Below are 15718 nucleotides of genomic sequence, written 5' to 3' on the forward strand. Positions count from 1 at the left end.
ATAGAAATGTTCTTGTGAAGAATGAATGTGGGGCTTAGAGAGCTAAGAAGTTTTAAATAAATACAAGCTTGCATTTCATTGCCTTCCAGACCCACCGTTGTTATACCCAAGTCAGCACACAGCTGCTAACAGAGATGAGATGGCAAGGAAAGAACAAGTAGGAGCTTAACCTGCCCTCAATTGCACTTAATGTGGTAACTTTCATCCCCTTCAAGTTGTTCCTGCTGCATCTTTTCCTTACAAATTTTTGACCAAGGAAAAGTCTGACCAAGTTTAATCAGAAAAGTTTAATAGTTGTTCTCAGAGCTTTCAGTTTTGGAAAATTCCACTGCATTGTCAGAGTTTTAAGACAAACAAGACCATGCAATTCACTATTTCACACTTGACTGTGCCTAAATACTATGCCAGTTGCTGACACAGCTGGGCCAGCTGAGGGTGGACAGTTTCTGGCCACTGTATAATCCAGCAAGGAAATGGAGCTACCACAGCATCTTCCTTCTCCAGATGCACATTTTCAGATTCACTGGCTCATGTACATGTGCTCTTTGAACACAAAGACTGAATACTGTTTCATTTTGTCAACAGTGCCATCCATTACACTAATACACTTAGAAATGGCACAGGACCAACTCAGTTACTGCTTTGGTAGCTGCCATTTCCATGGCACCTTCCAGACTTACTTTCATCACTCCATTAGTGAATAAGTAGAAGAATGTGCTGTAGAAGAGCCTGTGCATTTTTTTCGCTATCATAAACATAGATGTTGCTTTTCCAAAAAAGGGGTGAAAGTAGATGGAGTGTGGTCACCTGAGCCAGTGTGAATCCATGGATATATGTATCTGCAGGCCAACCTATGATAGTTTTTGTGCTGTAAACAGACAAGGTTGCTCTCCTCAATTTTCAGACTAAGGTGTAAAGGTGCATTAACAGGTCTGCAGGCCTGAAATAATGTACCTCGCTCCGAAGCATTAGATTAGGCTTGGCTAATGCCTTTATTTCCCCTCTGATTTGCTGCTGGCTTGCCTCTGGCTTTTTCAGTTCACAGCAATATTTGCTCATTTTTATCTGAAGAAATCATTTAATGCACCTCTAGTGAGGAAGAACTATTGCAAAGGTACCTAAAACCAGGCAGTATTTGTTACATAGAACTGCATCTTTTACCCTGTGCATTAGGGGTACTTCTAGTATAAAACATGACTAAGCACGTAAAAAAATGTTTAAAACAAGACATAAAAACTTATAGGAAAAAAAAGGATTTAAAAATGGTTATATGCACAGAATCAGTTACTAAATTGAACAAGATATTAAAACACTAAGGAAACATGAAGGTTTTAAAATTTCAGTCTAAAATCACAGATCCTCACTGCTCTGTATTGCTGGAGCTAATACTGCCACTGTCCAGATTTCAGTGAAAGGATTCATCAAGGAGAGTTTTCCTTTAGTTTGCACTACAGGACTGATTCTCTTGATTCAGGGTCAGAAGGTTTTCCTTACACAGAAGTTTACTGAAGGGCATGTAATAAAAATAGGCATGGATTATAAAAGCTCAGCCTTTCTCCCAAATTTACATTCATACATTATCAAGGAACACCTAGCATATGAAAGAATCAGCAGTTCATAGAGCACTGGGCCAGCCTTTTTGGGTTTTGTTGAAACCAGGGGTTTAATAAGAGGGAAATTTGAGGAAGTTCCAGTTTTAGCCTGCAGCATTTTGCAGAAGCAGTCAGAAGGTGATTTATTTCCACGATCTGTAGTGGGAGTCCACATGACATCTGAATAAAGGTCAAGTCAATTGCGTGAGATTTTTCTTTCTGCAGCTGTGCTCCTTTGAATGCCATGTTTAATTAATGTAAGACCAGTGTGTGTACACTCTGTTTCTTTAAAGCATATTATCCCCTTTGCTTTTGTAGTGCATCAATAAACCTGCATCCACCTGTGACCCTGAATTAAATACACATTTGGTTACAAGAAAAAATTCCATTAATGCAGTTTATATCATTATTTCAAATTGTGGGGAAGTAAGGCAAATCATATACAGTGAAGTAGAAGAAATGTATGTAGCTGCAGTCCAGAAGCCATCTGGCTAGTGAATTTGGTGAATTGATTTCCCAAAGCAGATAAGCTCTAGTGAGTTTGCCAAGGTTTAATTGAATGGCCATGAGTCAGCCAATTTCCAGGCAAAAAATAATTTGTAACTCTAAATTTCATGTGCTAGATGTAACCGAGTTGTGCTCATGAATCTTGAGATCACGAGGTTGTGTACACTAGGGTGGCACTAAGTGATAAAAATATTATTATAATGTAGAAGATGACTGGTTTACAACCTCTGCTTTATTTATAGTGTCTAAAATGGTCACATTTGGTTTCTTTTTGCAATTTAGATTAAATTGACTTCAGGTGATCCAAAATTCATAGCAGAAGTGTTTACATAATCAGAATTATAGTATCCCAAACTGGTAAGAAGGAGGATACAGATTTCAAGTCTCTCCTTCATAGTTTTTGCCCATCTTTAGAGTATTGGTAACTTTTGGTTATTTTTGGTATATTAAATAAAATGCTTTACCTTTAGTGTTGTTTGCTCTTTAGGCTGTAAGCTTACCTAGACCAAATCAAGTTAATACTTTCAACAACCACCCCAACTGTTGTGTTAGAACATATTTAAAGACTCTTTCCCAGTATTTCAGGAATATTTTTTTCTCAAAATCTGTCTCCCACCAACAGTGGAAACATTCTAATTCCCAGGAGAGACATGGTGCATGCTGCAGAGAGTGCTTGTCCTACATGAAGGTAAAGATTGAGCAATGTTAGTGAGCAGAACAGCCCAAATGACCCAGGAATAACCTATCTAGCAGTATTCAAAGCAAAGTGTTACTGATGTAGCATAAGAATTGGGCATTCATTTAGGCATGTACAAATTGTATAAGTCAACCTAATTTTACTGTCCTTTAACTGCACATTTTACAGTCTGACCCAAATCTTAGATGTATAATGAAATCCAAGCCAATGCATGCTAACATGGATTCATAAACAGTTACTGCAATGCTGGCAATAAATTCAATTTTATACAGACAATGGAAACATATTCTTAAGGGCATTGTTTCACGTATGGATGTTTTGAAGTGTTAGGCACTTGTGCTTTATGAGTCCATACAGCTTCATCTCAGCAGACTTGGTTATTATGTCAAAAATGTCTATATAGCTTTAGACAGGTGCCATTTGAAAACTATTAATTCTTTTTTCTTCCAGAGTGAACTTAGCATCACCTTTTACAGCACTGTCTACCTACCACACAATACCCTGTGTAGTCAGTGCAATCCCTGGAGATAAGTGGTTTCTAATCAATAAGTCAAACTTGCTGATAAGGTGACAGATCCCTATTACATGCACTTTGTACTTTTACCTAAGCTTGCTGTAGCTACTGTGATTAGTCAGGAATGGGATGTTGCTGGTTTTCTAAACAAAGCTCAGCTGCTAAGAGGCAGGAAATTATGCTATAAATGGTACAGAGGTGTTTATGTCTTAACAAATTAAATTACATGTCTAGGCTTGTCATGTTGGTCTTCATTGTGAGAGGAATCTCTGTTTCCATCTTCAGTTCTTAAGAATTTCTGTTCACAGGACCTATAAATGATGAGACCTAAGCTCAGGTGTTATTCTTTGTAATAAACTGTCTACTTCTGTTCTCCCTTATGGATTAGCTCACCATATTTTCCTTTTGGCTAATGGCAGCCCTACTTGACGAAAGGATCTTTGTTTTGAATTTACAACTGTTTTTTTATTTCACAAGGTTTTTCTAACAGAAATTCCAGCCCTGCTGTCTTTTTTATCCATGGTTTCTGAGCCATTCTGACATAGTATGAGCCATCAGTACCTGCCTGTAGTTGAAGGTTATAGGTGAAAATGAATGGTATATGAAGAGGGAAAAGTATCAATAATGTATCTTTCCATCAATATAAATTTTTCTCCTACTATAAAGCTATTTGGGTGTAATAGTAAAGCATAATCACCAAGATGCTGGTTTACTCCATGTTAATAGTTTCAGAGATCTGGTCATCCTTGGAGGATTTCTAATGTACATGTGTAATGTGTGTGTATGTGTGTGAGCTATAATTTCTTTGTATTTTACCGTTTCTAATGTATTAGTGTAAGAGGAATTCCTAAAAAAAGCCATCATTTTGGAGTTTCTAGGTGTCAGGAAGAATGTATTATGGTAACATTTCTACACTTTCTTCTGTGTTTCCTTTGTTTGAGGCCATCAAAAAGGTCATGGCCCCTTTCAAGGCTCCAGAGTCAGCTTTTCTTCCAGTGGACCTGGACCTAGAAGTGAATATCATTTCCACCATATATTTTACCATCCACCTATAAGATTGATTTTAAAAAAAACACCACCCTCTTGCATGGTTATTGAACTCTGTCATTTCTCCTCCGCTTCTGCTTCCACTTTTTATTTCCATGGTACTTGCTACTGCTTTTTCTTCATCTTCATCCTCTCATCCTTTCTTGTCCCTGGGAATTTCTCCATTGAGTTTGAGCTCTCTTGTTCACCATAAAGAGTCTAATTCTATGGTTGAACAATCCTTCAGCACCAGGAGATCTTTTTAACCTTCTTCCACCTCCTTTTGAAATCACTTTTACACTTACTTTTCCCCCAGAATAATTTTAACAATTGTTTTCATATCATCATATCTTCCTTGGTCAAGTGACCAGTTGGAAAAAATACATTTACATCACAACGTTATGTTACCTTGAGGAGCAGAACAAGGCAGTAATAGCACCTCTGAAGCCAGAATATACTTAGGCTAATTGTTGGCTTAGAGGTCCTTATATCTTTTAATTAGTAGTCCTATTATTATCCTAGAGTGCTTTAATTTTAAATGAAAGATAATAGCTGCCTTATCTCTAAGGAAACTGGTCTTGATTTTATTAACTTACAGGACAGAAGAATAATTGGCACATATCATTGTCCAGAAATGTATTCAACAAAGGTATCTTTCATTGTTTTCTAATGTTTTTATCCTCAGAGGCTTAAAATTCAGGTCCTGACCACTTATGGTCATTAAAGATCCCATGGCACTTTTTTAATAGTGTGTTCATCTCAACCCCAAGCACCTGGCCAAATATCAATTTCTGTAACTGTTTTGCTTACCTAACATTCACCACCACCACTCACCCACCCCATAGTTTCAATTGGCTACAGCATTCTCCATTTCCTTGACTAAAATATAGTGTACTATTCTGCACTGTCAGTCACCACATTTCACCTGAGAGGTGATTGTGCTTCACTGGGAAGTGGCTCTTCTTTCTAATAGTTGTAAAGCGCTTTGGGATCCTTTTGAATGGGGCGGTGCTGTGTACAATTAATGTAATTCATTATCATTCTATCTCAGGCTTGATTTAGTTACAAAAGCATGTTTTATTTAGAGTTGGGCGAACCTACTTGGTGGAAATAACACTCCCAGCTCTCCCTAATCTGAAAAGGAACCTTTTGTCAAAGGTTGACAAGTTAATTTCTCTCTGGGTTTTTTTTTGTTGTTGTTTCTTTCTTTCTCTCTTTTCATATTCATTTGTATTTCTGGATTGGAACTTTGGGAGTCCTCCACACTGGGAATTCAAAATACCATGAAAATGCTGTTCTTGTTATGGTTAATCCACTATTCCAGGTACAAAAGGATTACATTAGTGCTTGAGAAGCACCTGAACTTTGTGGTGCTTACCTGGCTGTTCTAACACTTGAAGGTTCGCCCATCACTAATTTTTACTATATTTTGCATTGTTCTGAAGAATTCTTGGAATATTGAAAAATAGTGTGCTCCAACTCTGTTATTAGTGTGATATATGCAGAAGATAACACTTTGCCATAGAAGACAGTTTAGAAGATTTCTCAATGGGTTTTTTGCCCAGCATCATTAATCTTACTAACTACTGCCAAGATTACCAGATACCTGTAGCATTTTCCTGTGTGAAGAAATATACTAGAATGAGAACAGAAATTACAAAAGAATCAAAACAAAAAGTTAAATGGAGGAGTAATACCATGTCACTAAAACATGCCTGGATCTAACTCTAATAGACTAAAATATCTTTTCTTGTATTTGCATTACATAGAAAGTATGCCAGTATAAAAAGCACTAAAATTTCTAGTATCATTGCAGATCAGAAGGATAAAATACTCCAAGTAGATTCAGCCTAAGAAGATTTAAGATGTGAACAAATTTGTTGGCACTAAAATCTTACCCAAAATAGTATCATAGAATGCACAACATTGAGGTGAAAATAACCCAGGCTCTGGGCTATGGGGTAAAACCACTGCATTAGTGGATGGTATGTCAAACTTCCCCTGATGTCATTGGAACTGAAGTTTCTATTCTTGTCTTAAGGTTTTTTGAAACTACGAAAAATGTACTTTCCAAATGGCTTTGCACCCCTCTTGTAAAACACTTCGCCTGTTGTTTTTAGATGTTCTTGGAATGAATGAATGCCAAATGCCTGTAATTGCTTTTCTTTCCAGGATACTGAAAGTCTTATAATTTGTCTGAGATTGTATAACAAAACTGAAAACCAGTTTTGTCTTACCCCAGAAACACATAAGAACTTTCTAAATAACTGCACTTACTAGAAGGAAATGTTCAAAAGTTCTCTTTAGAATTTTTATAGATGCATTTGAAAGCTTTTGCATGTTTGCTTTGGTGTGAATTATAATAGCAAAATACTGGTTTTGCCTTAGTTGTGTTTAAGGCAGAAGAGAAATTATTTGATGTCCTTCCTGGCTAGAACACAGTGTTTCCTCACCATGCTTAATATCATGCTACAAAGTTAAAGGACTTTTTCTTGAGTTCCAGCTCAACTTTCCAATTTTTCAAATGCTTCTCAGAAAAGACTGATTTCCCTAATATCATAGAAAATTCAAAGATTTCATATGGCTTTCACGGAAAGCATGCAAAAATAGATGATTTGGGCTGCTTCACATTGAGACATTTAATTTAATCTAAACCTAAAATACAATGAAACTAGAGGGGTGCAAACTCACATACATTGTGGAGAAAAAAGAAGAAAGGGGGAAATCTGGCATCTGGGCAATGCTAGTTTTTATGCATCACTTGAACAGATGTAATCACTCAAATGACAGTGTTTCAGTAGGTTCAAAGAACTTTTGTAAGTATCTGACTTTCCTGTTCATAATACTGTGCAGTGGATGCTACTAAAAACTGTATTCAACCGAGTTCTTTTATAGTGCCATGCAAAATATTAGAAAGGGTTTTTCTCTTAAAATAATGGCAAATACAGTGCTATATTGCGTAGTGCAACAGAGTACCTGCTGCTGCCTTCTAGATATTACAGAATAGACTGATGCTATATCATTGTTTGGAAATCCACGAAAGTCACAGTTTGTGCACTTTCAATAATAATCACTGTATGTATTATGTACATGATAAATTAATTATGTGGCTGAGTTATTCTTAAAGTAGTTCTGGAACAGTTTCATCCCTTATTTGGCCTGGAGTATATCTGTGCTACCATCACCAAGTCAGTGTACTTATTTAGCTGCTCATTAGCTATTAATTTTTCTAAAGTACTTTAATTTTGCCCTGTAATCACACAATTTAAAATACATACTTAGACAAAAGTGGGAGGAGAATTACAATTTCCTAAATAACCTTACTTTTGTTTTCTAGAAATGGATTATTTTGAAGTTCTCCTACCATACTTCAGATCTACTCCAGGTTGCCTAAGAGTAGAAATTAGTTCCTCATCTTTGAATTCCTCTTGTTTGTCTGAAGGGCTTCCTTATAACTTCATATTAATACTTTTATCTCACTGAACTGCCTTTAAAAATATACAATAGCTAAAACTACCCATTGAAACAACTGTTCAATGTACATTTGATGTGATTACACTCTGTATGTTATTTTCTTTGCTTGAAATTGCAGATCCCTGCTATTCCAGCGTTCAGATTTCCAGAGCATGCACTGTATTTATGAAATTCATTAGCACTGGGGAAGGGAATTTCCTCATAGCTATAGTTCGGCTGAGTTGGTGCATTTCCCCAAGTAACTCGCAGTCCTGTTTGGGATATAGGGACTGAAAATTTGCATTCTTTTATGTAGTGCTCAGAGCCTCATTTTACAGAGGCAGAGAGACCTTGTGAATACCTGAAGTTTTTGTCAGAGCAAAAGCTTTCATTTTAAAGAAGAAAAGCCAAAACAGAGCAGACCCTTTTCCATTTGATTTCCCTCTAACACCCAACAAAAGTTCAATATTTGCCCAGGATTTCCTATCCAGTGACAGAATCCCACTTTCAAGCTGAGCATTATACTTCTTTTCCAGGTATTGCTCCTACTCACTGGGAAATACTATTTATTCCATTATACTGTACTGGCCTTTCTGTTTCTTGGGTTCACAAATAAATATAAACAATAAATATAGTCACAGCTATGCTTAAAGTCTTTCAGACAGACTGACATCCAATAAGTTAGTAATGTTAGGTCTAGCTCTCGTCAGCATGGCTTCAGTTTGCAGCTGATTTTGCTTCCTTTCTCTCTTGCTAAAGCTTCTTTTTTATTTTTTACAGATGGATCCACATGAAAATATTTTGTTGAGCACACTTGAAATTAAAAATGAGATGGCTGCCTCCGAGGCGGTGATGGGGCTTGGGGACCCTAGAAGCACTATGCTGGCGTATGACACTTCAAGCATCCAGTACCGGAAAGCTGGCTTACCCAGACACAGCTTTGGTCGCAATGCCCTGGAGCGACATGTGGCACAGAAGAAAAGTAGGCTACGAAGACGTGCATCTCAATTGAAAATTACCATCCCTGACTTGACTGATGTAAATGCCATAGATCGATGGTCGCGCATATTCTTCCCTGTTGTTTTTTCCTTCTTCAATATTGTCTATTGGCTTTACTATGTGAACTAAGAAACAAAGCCACACAGGAAGCAAGAACTGGATTTCTCTTCAAATCGGTTGTACAGCCAAAAGTGGGACTTAGAAAAATTCTATTCAGGACAAAAAGTTATTTTAAAACACCTTAGTTGCTGGCCCACTCTATGGTCTGTTTTTATAATGTTTTGGTTCTATCTGCTAAATCTTAAATACGTCAAGTTGAAGTATGGACATATCCCCTTATCAAAATATAAGTGCATTGTGAGTGTGAAGGCAGATTGGATTTTGACAATCACTTCTGTCTCATTGTCCCTCACTCCTTTTTCTTCCTTCTTTTTTTTTATGGCCATTTGAGTTTAGAGGTAAAAATTATAGAGCGGCATTTGAGAAACAAGTTCTAGTTTCAACAGAAGTACATACCATTCCTTGGGAAACTGCATATCCAAGTCATGCATCTACACTTAAGAAAGTGTACTAAGTTGTTATAATGCTTATGAAACATATACACTTTACCTTTTAAATGTGTAAACTTGAAAACAAGTAGTGCCTATCATCTTTCCAAGATGATGATGGTCAGAGGTTTCCCAACCATATTCAGGTATTTCCTGATATTTATTGAAAGAACTAAGCCTTTGACTGGTAATATTACTAGGGTTGGGTATTTGCACAGAAGTTTAAGCAAAAAGCACTAGTTTTGTTAGGATTTTTAAAGAGAGAACATATGTTCACAGTCACAACAGCTGCAGTTGTGATGAGTAGAGGAATGTAGCAATGTTGTAAAAATGCGTCAAGTTTGAACGGGTAGATATGCTGCTGGTCTGTGTTGGGGAAAGGAGATCATCAGTCCAAAGTGCCAAAATCAGTTCTCTAGGTGGCTGCAATTGTGCCCTACTTTTCTAGGGTGAGGAGAGCTGGAAAGCAGTATAAAATACAGCACCCAGGAGAGAGAAGGCTACGTGTATGTAAAAGTCTGTGTGTGTGCATACATGCACACACACATATCTGTACTGTGCAAATGAATGTTGTTGGTTATAGTACATACCTTAGTCTGAAATACGTGGAGTTGTGTGATTTCTTGCAAGTCTGCAATCTTTCCAGTGTTGTGCTTGCTGCTGTTGTTATGCTTAACACCTTATGTCCAGTTTGAGTAAAGGTATCATACCTCTTTCAACAGTAAAGAGCCAAGCATATATATTTCAGTACAAGAAGCTGTCAGGGTATTTTCTCAGTCTGGATTAGGCAGTACCATTTCACTTTTTATTTTGTTTTCATTAATGCACTGTTTTAAATGGGAAAAAAAAAAAGCCATTACTTCAAGAGTTTAATTACAATCTTGAATGTGTCCTGCTTTAGGGTGATTTCCACTGAAAAACAAACAAATTTCAGGTTTACTTTAGAAAACTTTCTGAAATAAAAGTGAGAAGTTTTTTTTTACTCCATAGAGCTTTACTCTTATAGGCAAAATAGGAGACAGAAAGTAGAATTTTACAGGTAAAGGGGAGTTTGTCGTTTACTCTGTTGTGGAACTTTTTTCTGTAAGGAAAAAAATCATAAGAAAAGTATAAAAAGAGTAAAATTCTGATGACTTTTTCTTAAGTCAGATCCCCAGAATTGTTTGACACAAATTATTTCATCATGTAAAAGCCACATCTGTTGTATCTATGCTACCTCTCATCTTCATTTCTCTACAAATCTCTGAAAGAAACTAGAATTCAAGTATCTTCCAAATAGTAAAGGATATTTTCAGGCAGGTACTTTTTCCCCATTTAAGTATTCCTTTGGCAATATTTTAAGATAGTTCTTAAGAATATTTTTCATGAAATATTTTCTATGTTTTTTTTCTTGCTTTAAAAAAGTAACATTTTTTTACAAGTTTCTGTGGGGTTTTTTTTCCTGTTTGACAGTGAATGACTGTGATAGGAGGAAACCAATTCTGGGAACTAATAAGCCAATTTTTTTGCTTCATTTTGAGCATATACTATGCTTATTTCTGCTTCAAATGGGAGAGAATAGTCCTGAGCCTGCAATGGGATTTGCCAGGCATACACACTACCTTGTTGCTTTCAGGGAGTTGTGTGTATGTTCACATACTGCCTCCAGGTTCAGACTCTGTGGCACGTAGAGACAGGCTTTCATCATGCAATTGGCTCTTCAAGTCAAAATGTTGCTTTTTATTCACATACTTAATTTCTGACAGCATTTCATGCATAATGCAATAAACTTTGCAGACACATTTGAAATTTCAGCTGATAGGTATGAATCTTGTTGGATTTTTTTCCCACTTTTAAGAAATGGAGTCACATCAAAATTCCATATTTCCCTTCAAAGTCTGTACTTTAAAAGCACTATTATCACAAATAAAAACACTCTTATTCTTCTGTACAAACGTTTTTTCACAAATTGCTGCCAACTCCTTTTTTATTTCACAGAAGTGTAGTTGTGAATACAGGGAGCTCACAGCCTGTTTGTGGATGATAGACATCAAATATAAAAACTTAATGGAGAATATGTTAAATCTCTGCATTGGTTTACTGCATCAGCTATTACAAAAACCACAGAGGCTGAATCCTAGAACTGCACATTCATTTATCTGAAGTTACAGTACAAGCCATAATACTCTCTGATGTCACTATTCAGAGAGTGAAAGAAAATGTCTGGTTTCTGCCCAGGTGTCACTAGGAAAGATATATTATGTGTGGGGAAGGAGCACTTTTTGCTTTTACTATGCCCTTCTGGCTATTAATGTGATGTATAAAATTAGTGAAAGAGAAGGATTCTATCATTTTGTACTAAGGCTTAACACTGTGATACAAAAAGATGGGGGTGAGAAAGACTGGCGAGGCACTGTCAAGGGAAAAGTATAACTCAAGCCCAAGGTGAGCACTTTCTCCTCTTCCAAGATACTTGAGTGAAAGTGAGAAGTTATGCCAACATACAGGAGATACTGGGTTTGCTATATGTGCTACCCTCCAGGTGAATTAGAATAAATTTGCTTTTACTTTAGAATTGACCGAAAATGAATACTCTAGGTCTTTTAATCATGTTAATTGTTGTTAGTTTAAATAAGCAAAGTATCAAAGTTAATAATTTAGGTAAACCTTGTAACATAATTATAGTTGCACATTTTGTTGTTCTATTAGATATAATAGCCAGCAATTAAGGTGTTTTTCATCTTTGTGAAATTCATGGGCAAATTATGACTATAACATGGCACAGTTTTAATGAAATCTTTGAGATCAATCTGTAAATATATACTGTACATGACTGCTAGTAACTATGATACACATTTTCAGAACTGAAAACTCATGCAACATTTTTCTGTGTTTGCATAAGGAATGTTATGTTTCTATCCTATCACAGTTTAATGACTGGGAAGAAAGACTCAAGCAATGACATTGTCACCATTTCTTTTCTCATTCCCAGGGGAGGAAACCAGAGTCTTAGATAACAGCATGCCTCAGAGCTCTTCAGAGAGTTTTTACATTCAGATAAAAAGGACGTAAAATCTGTAAGGTACAAAAGCACAATGCATGGAGAAAAGGAGTGGTGGTCTTACACCTGGGGGAAAATTTATTTCAGACAAATATGCATCAAAATTAAACCTCAGTTAATTTTTGCTATAATTATTAGACTGTGTTCTAATTCTATACTATAACACAGTACTAAACATAAGTGAACAGATGTTTAACATAATCAAACTATATGTGCATATGGACATGTACCTAGATGTCTGTATGGACATATGTGTGTATATATACACGTACTGAGTATATATCTGCGCACACATTCATATGTTGGTGTGTTAAAGGAATAAGCCAATAATAGTTTTGTTTCTACCATCAAGCAGTGTATGAATATATTTTTGAGAAAAAAAAGGATTAATGTATTTAAAAAGAAAACAACTTACTATACAGGGTAACTGGGTATTTCTATATCAGTCAATCAATGCTTATAATTCGTATGGAGCATTGCACTGTCTGACATGATGATAGTACTGTACCTCCTAGCATCTGAAATTAGACTAGTCCTCACATTGCTTGCCTATTTCTTCTCTCTCTTTTTATAACATTGTCCACTAGTAAGTTTTCAAAACCGACAAATCCTGCAGGAACCAAGAAAAAAAAGGCAAAAATATTAACTATTTCTAGAAAATAATCTAGGGTGGGATGGCCAGGGTACAATACATCAGTAGTGATCATAACATTTTGCTATGTGTACATAGAACATACAAATGTGAGCAATCATAACTTAAGCTGAACGTGTGTAAATATTATCAGATTTCTTAAACATTTTTAACTTCTAATTTGTACTTTATGGTAAGGCAAAAAGCTAATTCTACTTATGGTTTAGGTTCATGTGTCCTAAAATTATGTAAATAATTAAATAAGCTGTAAATGAGCAGTCAATAGATACAGTAATTGTTTAGTGACTTTTTTTTACTAAGTACAATAATTGCAGTGCTCTAGCAGAGTAATTTAAACACCCTTTTGCATAAACAGATTTGGATTCCAGATATAAAAAAGTACAGAAAGTACTGTAGTGTAAAGTAACCACTGCAGCCACTGCTAGCACAGTTGAATCTCTTGTATGGTTAAAATGTTTGGGCAACAGAAGGTTGTAACTTGGCATTCAGTACTCAGATTAACATATACAAACAGGGCCTGGTTTTCACTTACAATAAGGCACCTTTATGTTGCTCCAGTGAGTGGAGAGGTGAAGGAATCCAGTGTAAGTGAGAATTCAGCTGCTGATGATTTCATTACAGAAAGCCTGCATATTGCGTCTGTTTCTGAAATCTGTATCTCTTACGGTATCTAATAGTAGACTTATATTTTTCTTTACAAAAAAAAGGATGTTTGATGACTGTCATTAGATAGCATAGTCCCCCAAAGCCAAAGAATCTTCATTTCAGAAATTGTTTAAAAGGGAAATCTAATAAGTCACTGCTTAACACCAAAGGTAAAGCTTAATAAAATGCACTAGGAACTTTGTCAAAATTTTTAAGAAGCAAATGGAATGTTGATCAAAAAGACTGCCCTATTCTTTGTAAAGATAGTAATAACTTAAATACAAATTAATATAAAATTGAAATAGATCATCTCTACAGGAATATGCAACACTAACATTTCATAAGTATAAAATTATTTTCTTTGTAAGTGCTTTGCGAAAAAATGAAACTTAACTGATGAAAAATCTCACCTCTACTTTCATACTAAGGGTTGTATTTTTTTAATGTTTTTCAGACATGAGGTCATCTATTCCAATTTGATAGCATTTTGTATGTTTTCACTGTTACTGTCATTTGGCAGATACTCACCAGGCTGTATTGTTCATGGTCTGTCTTGTTACTTTCAGTTGAAGACAAAAAGAACATTTGAAACATGATTAATTCTAACAAACTGACTATGATTTGACTTCTATCACGTTTTTATTTGCATGGGTGTTTAAATGGTTCTGTTAGTACTGTCTTTGCACAGTTCTGATTTATCTTTTTTTACTTAGTACTATTTACTTCATAATGTAGTAATCATCAGCCTTACTAATGACCTTGTAGCCTTTCTTATATGCACATAATGCACATTTTCCAATGGCTAGAAAATGCAAAATACTAGTGGATATCATTGCATCAGATCTTCATGTCTTTCTCAAAAGGACTGCTAACCTCTGGGATATATGAGGTAGTAAAATGATGATTGTAAATGAGTAGCACATAAGAGATATTTTCTTGAATTTAAAATTATTGCAGCCAGTTTCAGCATGTAAATATATAATAATGTTGGCTAGTGTGTAATTCTTGAACTAAAAAAATATAAATAAAGAAAACCGAAAAGATGTATATGTAGTTGTGTTATGTTGGGCAGGCTCTTTTCTCAAAACTGCAGAAATTGCAGTTCTCATCTGAAGTGAGTATGAATATGGGACAGAAAGGGACACCAGGAAGCACTGGTATTGAGCACAGGGCACTGAGGCATCTCAAGTGTAGGCTTAACATGCACTGAAGCCTCTCAAGTCTAGGCTTATTATGCGAAGAGGGAGCTGTAATTCAGTGTTAATTTGCCTATGTAGCACTCAGGGAGGCCTGAGTGTCTAGGGAATATAGACAATGTACAGTCAGATGCTCAGTGCTAGTCACTAAAAAAATGCTGAGAGAACAGCACAAAACATCCCACAAGTTCACTAACACCTTCTCTTGGGAATGTGTTACAGATGGTAAGTTGCTGGTGTCGTGCTTATAGAAATATGGTAGCTGGTGATGGTGGGATGGTATTTCCTTTTACTGAAAAAGGTCTAAACAGTTTTAAGTCTGTCTATACGTGCTTAAGATATGGAATACCCAAGTTCCATACTTTCCTCTTCCTGCTTAACACCTAACAAGAGAAATCCTGGATGACCAAATTATTGACCCTTTCAGGATAGTGGATTTAACAGTTTTTTTCTTTTGGGGGGGTTCTGTTGCATTATAAAAAACATTTGACAAGCAGGAAAGAGCAGTCAAGCACAGTCATGAGAGGCATCTGTACTGCTCTATTCCATCTGCTGAATGGTACAAAACTTTATTGGCAGTAGCAGGGGCTAGAAACTGGATCTTATCCGTGCTCCCAAGATATAAAATGTTCGCTAATAGAGATCTTGCTTCTAGTAGGTCTTGATCATTAAAGAGGCTTCAGGAATAGACTTGTTTGTTTGCTGTACTGAGGGAACAGTACACATCTATTAGTTGTTCTATGCCAGCCAAGCTCTATTAAAAAGGAATTCACAGCTGTGTTTCCAAACCCCAAGTATCACTATGTGGGGGATATTGCAGGGTTTTTATTGGTAGTCTTAGCTGTACAT

General features: G+C 36.1%; 1 protein-coding gene across 4 annotated transcripts in view; it reads left to right on the plus strand.

Annotated features, from left to right (window-relative positions):
* The window catches only part of GABRB2 (gamma-aminobutyric acid type A receptor subunit beta2), a 156319-nt gene extending 147270 nt beyond the window's left edge, over positions 1 to 9049 (plus strand). The window contains exons 10-11 of one of the 4 annotated variants that reach the window (XM_005144970.4): positions 4935 to 4985; positions 8570 to 8976. In XM_005144970.4, coding sequence (XP_005145027.1) covers positions 4935 to 4985; positions 8570 to 8917 — 399 coding nt within the window. In that variant the 3' untranslated portion in view covers positions 8918 to 8976. Of the gene's footprint in view, positions 1 to 4934; positions 4986 to 8548 lie in introns of all 4 variants that reach the window. The other 3 variants (XM_034066857.1, XM_034066858.1, XM_034066856.1) reach the window with 3 other exon arrangements.
* The last annotated feature ends 6669 nt before the right edge of the window (positions 9050 to 15718 follow it).

This window comes from Melopsittacus undulatus, chromosome 10 (genome assembly GCF_012275295.1).
Source record: "Melopsittacus undulatus isolate bMelUnd1 chromosome 10, bMelUnd1.mat.Z, whole genome shotgun sequence".
NCBI lineage: Eukaryota > Metazoa > Chordata > Aves > Psittaciformes > Psittaculidae > Melopsittacus > Melopsittacus undulatus.